At 42.7% G+C, this 12583-nt stretch overlaps 1 protein-coding gene across 2 annotated transcripts in view; it reads right to left on the minus strand.

Moving 5' to 3' along the window:
• RAB31 (RAB31, member RAS oncogene family) overlaps positions 1 to 12583 on the minus strand; it is a 64416-nt gene that overhangs the window by 39050 nt on the left and 12783 nt on the right. For both annotated transcript variants that reach the window (XM_038175592.2, XM_072034703.1), the window contains exon 2: positions 138 to 217. In XM_038175592.2, coding sequence (XP_038031520.1) covers positions 138 to 217 — 80 coding nt within the window. The remainder of the gene's footprint in view (positions 1 to 137; positions 218 to 12583) is intronic.

The raw sequence follows: 12583 nt of genomic DNA on the forward strand, positions 1-12583 counted from the left end.
GGCTCTCTAAGCAGGTAACATGAGACTAAAGGGTTCAATGAGATTGGCAAAGTAGAGGAAAAAAAATATATATGCAGTGTTCAGAGCCTCGAAAGCAAGGAGAAGAGAAAGTAGAGAAGAAAGTATTGGGTACTTACCCAATAGTAGGACTAATATTGTGATCAAAGTGGTCCTGGACGAATCGACAAACAATGCTTGATTTCCCAACCCCGGTATCCTGAAAAAAAAAAGGAAAAGCATGACAGTGAATTCAAGAGACCCTAGGTATCTGTGTTTCACCTGAACAAATAGTCAGATATTTTCCGTGACTTTTTTTTTTTTCTCCTAGTGGCAAGGGGGGCAGGTGAAATAGTTCAACAGAAAAGAAAGCACAGGGATTATTACTTTTTTAATGTCAGAATTATGAAAAGTTCTCCCTGTTCCTCATCCCAAGACTTCCTTCTCTTGTATTTTTGGGGTGCATTTATAATCCTGTTGGAAGGGGTGCAGCACTTCAAGCACAACCATTTACTTGTTAAAAAAAAAAAGACGCATTTTCAAACACACGGTGTTTGAAACCCAGCAAAAGCATGGGCCAGAGAATAATTCATTCAGGCCTGTTCAGGTATTCAGGTATTTTTAAAAAGGCAGGAATCCAAAGGGCTGAATCCCCGGAGACGTGTGTTGCTGGACTGGGGTGGAGCAGCGCTGCTTTAAACACGACACAACTTGCTCTCCACACTGCGATGCAGAAGGCTGCTTCGATTTGCACTTATTTCCCCACCACAATCAATAAGGAAAGATAAGAGCAGTGCAATACTGAAACCAAATGCAGAATCCCTTCCAGACAAGGGGTAGGATGGGGAGAAGAGGAAGGGAAGAAAGCTTGACATTACTCAGAATGACTATTTTAGGCATTTAAGATATGAGCAACTTCCCCCCAAAGCAGCATTTTTCATCTTCCCTCTGTTACCCTGAGAAGCTTTGCATGTTAGGTAGCAGAATATAAATACAGAGAATTATAAAGGAAGAGGAACAGCAATATCACTGTGTCTCCCAGAGAAATGCAAAGAGCCTCCTTAGAGACTAAGAGGATGCCAGGAAATCGATCCTGACCTTTCCGAGGCATCACTGATGACTGCCCAGGGCCCCATCCAAGTCATTAAAAAGTCTGTGGAAAGCTTTCTATTAATTTCATTGGAACTGATTGCAGAAACTCACCTAACATCCATTTGGATCTTGCATTTTAAGGCATTTGAGTAACTTACACAAATTTATCTGAAATTGCCAAGACAAGACAGCAGTTTGACAGCACTAAATAACTATATTTAAAAAGAAAAAAGCCTTTGCCTCTCCCGTAATCAATTTCGTAATTTTTATCTTCTTTTCAAATATGAAAGAAAAAAAAATGTCAGTATTTGATTTCCTTCCCCTGTGTTTAAATGAAACTATAGCACCACTGCAAAGTCTTGATACACTGCACTTATTAGAAAACCATCATTTCAACTCTCATATTTAATTCAAAGCTGTCCTTAGTCAGCTTAAAAGCCACAATAAATGCTCATGCTACACAGACAGTTGTTTATCTACTGTGTTCAATCGATAGAAAAAAAAAGATCAAAGAGAGTAAGTGTTTAAAACCAGCCCTGTAGCCTTTGATCAATAGCAGCAACACATCCTATTGCTTTTCCCAAATTTTGCCTTCATTATCAATTCCAGCTGACATTTCTGCATAATTACTAGACCAGGAGAGCACAACACATTTTAAAAGAGACAATCCTCTGTGCTGAAACTGAGAATCTAATTATTATGCTGGATTTAAAATGCCGTGGGGGAAAAAAACTACCAACCTACCACCCGCTGAATGTGGGGAATTATGTTTCCTTCTTGTGGGGACGTAGTTTCTGCCACTGCATTCGAAACTAGATATTGCTTTGTGTGACCTGATGATACTTTAGTTTCGTGTACTTTTTTTCTGCTCCCTTGATGGGTCGCTAAGAAGGGCAAATGCAATTACATCTCTTAAGCAAGAAGAACCCAGTCACCAGCAGGGATGTGACATCCACACGCACGGATTAGAGTCCAGCTCATTTAATGGAAACTCCTGCGTCTATGACTTCCAGTTCATGACTCCTGCTAGCATTTCATGCTAACGTTAACTAAACTTCAGAAGTTTCTGTTTCCCTCACGTCTCTCGCAATGAGCGCAGCTAAAGCCAAGCACGTGCCAGCCTTGTTGTTAGCCCTCAAATACCTACAGGCATCCTTAGACTTTGCTGCTGTGGTTGCTTTGACTACAGAGAGGCCAAAATTTACCCGTGGTCTAACTCCAGTGAAACCAATGGACCTGGACCACCAGTGAAGCCAGCCTACACTCTCCAGGAGCAGTCAGTTTATGGCACGAAGGGGTTCAGCCGAAAAAAAAGCCCTCCCATCTCATTGCCTCAAGGGTCTGAATGGCCAGCTAATGAGCATCATTACAGCCCAGAGGGGAAGGGAATGAAACAGAAAAACCTTCCTACTTTAGGCAATTCTACTAATGTCATTCTACTGCTGAATTCAAAGCTGCGCAGACAACTTTCAGTTCACAGTACCATGCTCACAAGCATCATAAAACACCCACCTGCCCAAAAGCAAAGCAAAGCGTGGTGTGTGGACGTTTTGCAACAACTTGAAAACTTCATAGAAATCTTGTACTGCTAATCAGACCTCGTATTTTGCTGACAATAGGGAACGACTTTCCAAGTAGCTCTTACAAAAACGAAAGCAAGCATGGTTGCTTCAAAGAAGTAGAAATGTCATTCACTTCTCAGCAACGTGTTCAGTTTTACCTCCACACTACAATATGCAAAGCATTCCTGCTACCACCTGCTTTGTTCTTTGCTACATGGTCTTTCCCTACATACATTCATTTTTCTAAAATGCGATGAGGATGATCCCCCTAGTTTTGTTTCTTTTTCTTCAAAGGATAACAGTCTTGTCAAGCCACATGCCTTGGCAACACTCATGCTTGTGGATGATTTATTTTTTTAGTTCTCAAAAGTTCTGCTGCTCACCAGCTTTTTGCATCCTTTAATCTAGTTCTTTTCTTTCACTCCACTGGTATACATGTAACATCAAACACATACCAGGGAATAAAATTTTGGCCTATATAAAAGGTCACAGCAGTAGTGAGCTGAGTGGATTTGACAAGCTTCAGAAACTGGGAATATGTCCTGAGGAGTTGTGTCACACTTTGAGGAACAGATCCTTGTAATTCTTCTGAAGTATCCTGATCCATGGGAAATCCAAAGATTTCAGCACTATATAATGCACACGTCATGATCGGGAGCATACCACCCCATGGAAGGAGCAGCAAGCAAGGAATACGTCTGTGATGATGACTCTGAGTCAAGAGTCCTGTTCCTGATGCACTAGCAGCGACTGAGGCAGGCGTACACAGTCATTTGCATCGTCAGAAGAACGGTTGGATGAGTCACTCATGGGACCAACTGCACGTTTGCTTTTCTCCTTTCTTCTTCACAAGCCTCGTAGCACATTTTCAAAGTTTCAGTTACAAAATGCATTGCACTGAGATGAGCAAAAGGGGTGGGGAGGAAGGAAAGGAGTAGAAATGTAATCCACGGTAAGGAAGCCACTGTTAGTTTACCAGAAGCAGCCACAACTTCAGAATGTCCCCCAGTCTGCAAACTGGATGTGAAAATCTGAAGCAGTATCAGATGGTTCTGATAAATACGAGGAACCAACGCAAGCATGATGGATTCTCGATTTTTTTTTCCTCCATAACCCTGAAAACACATTCTCTACTCCTCTGAAATCCTTTAACCACAGATTGAGGCAGGAGGATTTTAAGAGCTCTGGAGCAGAGAGCAGCATGCCACAAAGCTCAGTGCTTCCACCCACACTCCTGCTCGCAGAGAACCACCCCATTTGGCTCTTCTCTGCTCCCATTACTGTAAGGAAGATGAGGCTACATTTCAAGCCAGCAGAATTACAGGATGCTGGCAACTAATCCGCAGGCAAACAACAACCGAGATGCTGATTTCTGCTGGCTGATCCACAGCAGCACAGGAAGATTAAAAAAAAAAAAAAAAAAGTTTAAAATACGAGCCATATATATTAGAAAAGAAGAAAAGCATTTTCCCATTACAGATAGGCAGTGGGTATATTCCTCTATGCACTGTTGCAGATGTGTGCGTTATGGCAGGGGAGAAAAAAAGAAAAAGAAAAAAAAAAAGAAAAAAAGAAAAAAAGAAAAAAAGAAAAAAAGAAAAAAAAAAGAAAAATTAGCTCTTCATTTAAATATGGATGTCTTTTTTATACCTTTGCACCACCGTAGGACTGAGTCCTTGAAGCACTTTTCCACGTGGAATGGAGCTATATGACTCCGCAAACACATCCCTGATTAAGGCCTTATTCTTTAGCCCAGATATGTAACAGCTTTTAATAGATTCAGATGGGTCAAGCCCCATTGTGCTGAGCAAACTAAATTCTTCATGTAAATTCTTTCCACATCTGAAACAGAATAAATGGAGAATTCACAAAAAAAAAAAAAAAAATCCATGCATTCTGTGACTGATGACTAAATAGTAGTCCTATAATTATGCATCCTGCTGCAACAGCTATTTTATTCTTGACAGCACAGAATCCTTCTGTGCCATGTTAACACACAGGGCTTTTTAATATATGTAAAATCAGAGAAACCATGCAAAAAATCTTTTATGATCCTAAGATTTTGGAAATGCAAATAGAATAAGAATACTATACGGTATTTCACATGGGGAAATGGCATGCTAAAAACAAACATACTGCAGAAACTGCCTTCTGTCCTCTACTTGCAAAGTAAGAAGAAAGAAAAAAGAACATCTGGTTTGTAATCACTACAGATCTCATGACTAACTTCCCATTTCAGCTTTAAAAGAGGGTTGAGATACCCTGGCGACGGGTGCCATAAAAATCTACACTGAGAAGTAAAGGAGAACTGATCTCTACAAAATACCGATCACACACATGGCTCCCTTGGAAGGATGGAAGTTTTCCCATCAATTTAGACAAATCCAGGATTTAATCCAGGGTATTTCAATTTGTAGAAATTGAAAATGTCTGCCCTTCCAACGCACTTCTTGGTAATAACTAAGATTCGTTCAGACGTGGTCTAGAGGCAGATGTCTCATTAGAGCTGGCTGGGTTTAACAGGAGTTAGTCTTGCATATCGCAAGAATGACCATTCCCTAACAACCCGCAGGGTATAAATATAATAAAAAATAATTAAAAAAAAAAAAAGCAAGTAAAGCATACATTATTTTTCAACAATAATGTTAGAAAACTTCTGAAAGTTAAAACTCTTTAACCTTTTCTGTAAGCAGGAAGACTTGAGGCATGCCCAAAGTAGATTTTACTGCACTTGGCATGTCTGCCCCTACACCTCGCACAGGAATGCATCTGCCCCTCAAAGCCAGCTGCTGCCAAGGCTCCCCAAAAGCTCCTCACACTGCTGAAGAGCCAGGCTGCAGGCAGAGGGCAATACCAGCAAGCTGTTGAGGTGCACTAAGTGCATGCACCAGAAACAGCTATGTTCAAATATGGCCACTAAGGGTCTTGTCGGTGTAGCTTCCAGTGAGGGAACACTGTCTTGTGACATCTTACAGACATAGAGAGGAGGGAAAAAAAAAAAAAAAAAAAAAAAAGAAGAAGGCCAGATCAACATACAGAATAAGGACACAGTCAGAAAGCTGTACTGCTCTCATGGAAGCGGATTTGCTCAGAGACGAAGCTAGCTGTTCCTTATTATTGGAATAAAGAACAATTCCTGGCTCCCAGTCATATATTCATGCCAATGGACAAGTTTCTTGGCCGCTTCCTTACTAACTGAAAATAACAGAGAAGCCAGTTTATGCTCAAGATTTCCCATTAAGTTCTCCTTTTTGTTACACTCTGACCTGACTCCTGCCAGCACCACAACAGGTAGCAAGGAGAGGTCCTTGCTTTGCTGACTGCAGAATTACCAGTGTTGAAGTAATTAAGATGTACAGATGAGAACACTTGAATCGGTATGAAGTTGCCAAAAAAAAAAAAAAAAAGAGAGAGAGAGAAAACTGTCCTTTATCATCAATATATTTAATATTTGTAATAGAAAAGAAGGCACTCAAAATCTCTGCAGCTGTCCAGGCAAATCTGAAGTAGAGAGAGTAGAAAGATATGGTTTAAATTTTAGGGAAAGAAAAAAAATCAATGAGTCTTAAAAAAAAAAGCAGAGACCTTTCATTTTAGTCGCTCTCCATACTGCAGCTGGTTTGGACTTGGCAGTTCAGGCTCTTCACATTAAAATAGCCGCTCTTTCCACTGTCAGAATTGGCCATGATTTAGTTTTTGATTTACAGCTGAATCCCCCTGGCCCGTTCCCATTATCCACAGCAGGACTTTGATGGAATTTGAAAATTCGCAGCAGCGTAATCACATTGCAGTGCTGCTGGATGGCTGGCATTTTATTAGCTATCATCAAACAAATTGCTGGGCCTGCGCTATCAAGTATTGGCAGGCTTCTGCAGAAATGTATGCTCAGCTCTGGTCAAGCCTGGTATCAGAGGAACGTCGCTCCTCATGCAATGTCTGGCTTGCAGCACTGAGATATCCAGCCTGCATCTTTGCTGCTTGCAGAGATGCTTGCCCTTAACCCACAAGGCATGTGGTATGGCTGAGGGCAGGAATATTGCTGTCTTTTAAACTCCAATTCAAGGTAAAATAAATAAATAAATAAATAATAATCCATGAACTGAGCAAAACCAAACAAAACAAACAAAGCTTTGCTATTTGCAGCCTGCTTTAGTGCTGCGTGCCTGCCATTAACATTTCAGTCATTACTCAGAAGATCAGATGCAAGCAGCATTGCAATATTTTCCATGTCTTACTAATCCAGTTACAGCTGCTCTGGAAGGCTGTGGCAGGCAGCTTGAAGAGCATCTGAAACCGGCTTCGGGTTTTTATTGACTGTATGAACATACAAGGAAGAGTTATGCACAACAGATTCCTGATCACAGTTTCCAAGGGCAGTATTTGAATCCAAGAACCATCCTACCCAGTAAACTTCTGCTTGCCTTAAACATATCCTTTGTCCTTCCCTGTGTTTGGGTATCGCTTACTTGTCTGAAGACGCTGCTGTAAGGAGAAATACTATCTTTCAGGAGACCCGGGTTCAGAGACACCCCTGGGACTGAACTGAACCTGCCAAGCGACAGGCTTGCCCCAGCAAAAACGCAGGCACTCGCTGAGGGGTGGTGTCTAGGAAGAAGTGCAAATAGCTTCTTGCTGGATTCAGTTTTTCCATCTGCAAGACGTATCAAGTGAGCAAACCCCACCACCACTGCATAAGCACATCGATGAAAATGCAAGAGCAGCCCTCAGACTGACACACTGGCTCCCAGCTGCTTCGGGAACATAAAACTGCCTGTGACTGAGGGCTGAGCCAGAGGAAAGCAGGCTGAGGTGTCCTGATGCCTTGCTTCTGTGATCCAAATGATACACATCTCATTCTGGCCACAAATAATTTTTGTGAATTCTAATTTTCTGTACATCCCTGTGTGGTAAGAAATAGGTTATTTCCACGATGAGCAACCTGATCCTCAGAGAAGACCCTTTTCCTGTTGATTTGCTGGGAGCCACCTTCCAGAGCTCAGCGCTGGGCTGTGGGCACCCTGCTGCCCAAAGCAAATGCATGGTTTTTCAGCCCTGAAGCCACCTCCCAGACAGGCCCTCTACCAAGTGAGAGGCTTGTGCTTCTCCCCTCACTCTGCTCACCACCTTTAATTGGCTTCATTTGTTACCTCAGGTACTCTGAAGGGCTTGCACAAGCCTGGCAAGGTGCCTCTGCAATAGGAGCTCCAAGCAACACCAGACAATTTTATGCCACCAGTGACATACTGGACGCTCTGCAAAGGTCCGGGGGATACTTGGTCACAAAGCAAATTCTTGAAGGGAAGAACTGGAAGTAGAATTGGTCTCTGGGACCATCAATGTGCTATCGTGCATTTCCCAGAATGAAAGGTGTTTGCCAAATGAACAGGAACACAACTGCTGAGTACTGGAGTGGAGCTCCTTGTGATCCATCCCAGAACAAACACCAATCTCAATGCAACTGGGTTTGTAGGGGCAGGGTTATTCTGCAGCTTCTCATTGTTTCAGTACAAAACACCACAGCTCTTTTGGTCATATGTCAAGAACGTCCCTGTTTGCATTTCTGTTTCTCATACACTCTTCTCTAAACTCATTATACGTACTAATATCGGTCTCTTAAGTAAGTGGGTATATTACTCCCATGGAGCTAAGATGGTCTGTGTCAATTCTCCCACAGCAAAAACCACTCCTAGTCATCATTTTTAATTGCTAGTGTAATTTCAGGCCCATGCTGGTGTTGTGGAGCATGAAATAGCTGCAGAGTAAGGCTTTTTCCTCTGGTGCGCATTAGAATTAGATCAGTTCCAACTCCCTCTACAGATAGAAAATGCACTGCTTGTTCTCAGCGATGTTTTTCAACTCCAACCAGGTTCATCTTATTATATTATGGCACAATCCTTCCTTCTAGCATTGCAAGGACTGTGTTTGGCACCAGAACTTTTGGCTCTGCTGGTCTCAACTCACCAGCTATTAAATGAAAATAGTAATGACTCGATTTTACCTTGTAACTGCATTATGAGCCTTTCGATCTGTGATACTTCCAAAGTGTTCAGATGCTACAGTGACAAAGAACCACTGAAGTGCCTGAAGAGATAGCCAAGGGCTAAGTGAGTTTGCTTGGTATTTATATGCACCCTCACTACCACCTGTATACCCTAATAAGCATTTTAAAATAGAAAAGTATCTGCTGGCCAGGCCTTAATGCTATCTGATCTCCGAGTCTATAATGTACCATCTGATCCCTTCTCTCTATTTGTTTTCCTTTTGCCCACATTGATTAGTAAAATGCTTACAGCGACTGCCAATTCTGCTTCGCCTCAGAGCTGGGTGTCCCTGCAGTCCAATCCACCTCTCCCATTCCCACTCAGCCATCATAGAAAAACATCTGCTGCCAGGTTTTGGCTCCCTTACCAACGTGATTATTCAGCATGTGGTTTCCTTCCACATGCGCCCTGCACACATCCTACTGTGGAATTAAATTCGGGCATATACAGCTCCTCTGCTATCTGCTTTACCAGGAGCCAGCCAAATGCTCTCCTACTTGTTCTGCCATTTTGCAGATTTTCTCTGGAAGCTAAAAACTTTCTATATATTCACTGTGACAGTTTCTCTCCATCAGGTCCTAGCTCAGTTATCTTATAGAAACAGAAAACCCTAGTGCCCAAGTTTCAAATACACCTTCTTTAATATTTCGCTGCATCCTTTCCTTTCTCATAAAGAAAAAAGAGTGTTTCCAACCTTCCCCCACCCCTGGACTGCAATATTAAGATCTCTGCATCTATCTGCTTTTACCAGAGATGTGCCCAGAGACCCCAAACAATATCATGGCTGGCCTCACTAAACTAGAAAGTACAAAAGCAAACACAGACAGCCAAGCACATTTTGTCATCCTGTCAAAGTGACGTGCTTGGCCAGAGATGGGACAGACTGAAGAGCAGCTAGTGTCTATATAGGAGTTAATTGTAAGAATAAATTCACTTTCCTAGGAGCATTCATATGCAAATATTTGAATGCTCCAAGGAAAGTGAATTTATTATTGGAGCGGGTCCAGAGGAGGGCCACAAAGATGACCTGAGGGTTGGAGCACCTCTCCCATGGAGATGCTAAAAGGGTTGGGGTTGTTCAGCCTGGAGAAGAGAAGGCTCTCAGGAGACCTTACAGTGGCCTGCTAGGGCCTAAAGGGGGCCTATGGGAAGCTAGGGAGGGACTCTGTCAGGGCATGTAGTGATGGGACAAGGTATAATGGCTTCCAACTAAAAGAGAGGGGATTTAGACTAGATATAAGGAAGAAATTCTTCACTCAGAGGGTGGTGAGGCACTGGCACAGGCTGCCCAGAGAAGCTGTGGCTGCCCCATCCCTGGAGGCGTTCAAGGCTAGGCTGGATGGGGTTTGGGGCAACCTGGTCTGGTGGGAGGTGTCCCTGCCCATGGCAGGTGATCTCTAAGGTGCCCTCCAACCCAAACCGTTCTGTGATATATATTATATGAAAATAAATTGCCTCCTAGAGAGCTTGCAAGATTATTTGGCATTACCCTACTTTCATAACAAGGCCTCCAATCTCAAGTGTTTCATGCTAGATGGGAGACATGGAGAGCTGCTGCTGCAGCCAAAAGACTTTTGGGATGAGTGGAGTGGCCATACCTTCCCTCCTCTCTCCTTCCCAAACACTTGGCTTCCAAAAGGATTCATCCAAAGTGTTCTCTCTTATCTCAAACCAAGACCATCACCTAGCTATTTAACTAGGAGGAACTCCACTAACTTCAGCTGAAGAAATAACTCAAAATGTGGAAAGGTTTCTCCAAATGTGGGGACTCAAAGGAAGCCATGACCATGATGGAAAGACAATCCAGCCAGAAAAGGAGCTATATTTCCTTCACACATAGTCCAGTGATTGAAATGGCATTAAACCAGCAGTAAGGAACAAATCCTTGTTTTACACTGCAGTGGATGGCAGGAGTACCAGTTGCTTGAACTATGATCCAAGAAATCACAAAGTGGCACACAGTGACTGCTGTACACGAACTCACCCAGAGCTTACAAACCATGCTGCTCTTCTGTGAACTGCCAATCCCTTTTCTTTTTTCTTTTTTTTTTTTTTCCCCTCCCCATTCCTCCCTTAAAGTTGGCATGGAGCTATAAAGCAATCATCAGTTATGAGAAATGGGGTTGCGGAGGGAAAGGGAGAACAAAGAAGCTTCCTTCAAAGCTATTTTTTAAAATAACTCCAATACAGTAAAACTAAATAAATAAAACCACGAGGCAAAACAGAAATGTGACTGATGAAGAAACATGGCCTGTGGGTCAGTACCACAGTTACCTCAGCTCCTTTCTCTTCACATGACTCAAGAACAGTAACACTGTAGAATATATTAAATAATAATAATAATAAACTTTGCAGCCAGCCTAGAGATTTAAAGCACAGGAACACCCAGCTTAATAAATTGTAAAGCTCATCTACTTTAGTCAAAAAAAAAAAGAAAAAAACCTCATACTCTAATTTAAATATATATTTTTAATCACTTCATCGCACTGCACAAAGTACAAGCTAACCACACTGCCATGCTAGCATGAGTGTGGATGGCAGAGATAACAGTGCTCAGTCGTTAACATTATTTAGAAAATACTTCCCCACAACTAATTTCCAGCTAATTCTGTGAGCCTTCTCATATACGTTACCTTCCCCCCACCACACAAGTTATCAAATTCAGAGCAGTAACTGAACTGCCAAGAGAAATGGAAGACATTAAATTGAAATCAAAGAGCGGAATCTCAATCAATTTCTTCTGCCCTTGCCAGCATGTGGTAGGGGAAGAAGTGCCTAGCCTGGTGAAAAGGAAGATGGCAACTTGGTGCTTATTTGCATTCCTTCATCTTAAGTTGTGGCTTTTGGGGGTACTGGCAAATTGCTTAAGAAGCTAAATCCCTTGTTTTGAACAGCCTCTACAGTTTCAAGCAAGAGCTTGATGTCTATTAAAAAAGCAGCTGGAAATTAGGTGGTATCAACCTAGCTAACTAATAAGATGAGAAGATGAAAGGAGAAACCCTTCAGAGAGTGGTCACTTGCACACAGACCTCCTGTGGAGCAGCAGCACATGCCAAGGAACCTGCAAAAAAAAATCTCCCCCTGGTTGCGGGGTGCCCAGAAGGGTACCCAACAGCGCAAAGTCTGAGGTAGTCTTTAGTGAGACTTGTGCTTGCTTTACACTACAGACAAGCAGCTTTTGGAGCACAACTGTGTGGTCACAAGCTGTGTGGAAGCAGTCCAGTCTTCTAGGGTCCTCAATATCACAAAAGCCCCTGTGACTGAATCAGCCAGTGAACACCTGTGTTTCAGAGGGGTTGGCTCAAGCCAGAACCCATGGCTAAGAGCAAAACCCTTCGCTATTTGATGCTGCTGCCCAGGAAAGAAGCTGCAGCACAAAACCTAACGCTGCACAACCCTTCTCCAAGGGCTGGAGGGCACTGCAACACAAAGGAGGGCATTTATTTGGGAAATAGCACCACCTGGTGACTCCTGGCACTACGGGAGAAGGAAGTGAGACAACTTGGCCATACTGGGACAGGAGGGAGAGAAAGGAGCACTTCCTAAACTGCTCAAGTGAGTTGGGAAACGTGAGCCTGGGCAGGGAGGGAAGAAGATGACATGGTGAAGTTGCAAGAATTAGACAGGTGGGTCAGACAGAGATGGAAAGACAAGTGTTTGAGCACCTTCCCTTGGAAACTGGCATCTCTCATTGCTGTTATCACCGCAGGACCGCTGCATGGCAATGAGTGGCTGGAAAGGCAGATGAAAAGGCTTCTCCATAACCCAGAGATAAATCACTGTACTAAAGCACCAAGAAAGGAAACAAAACCAAAACAAAGCAAAGCATCAACAATGTTGACCAAAGTACCAACCTGAGGAATTTTTATTTGCTCATTTTTAGGAGATCTA

Source organism: Anas platyrhynchos, chromosome 2, assembly GCF_047663525.1.
Source record: "Anas platyrhynchos isolate ZD024472 breed Pekin duck chromosome 2, IASCAAS_PekinDuck_T2T, whole genome shotgun sequence".
Taxonomy (NCBI): domain Eukaryota; kingdom Metazoa; phylum Chordata; class Aves; order Anseriformes; family Anatidae; genus Anas; species Anas platyrhynchos.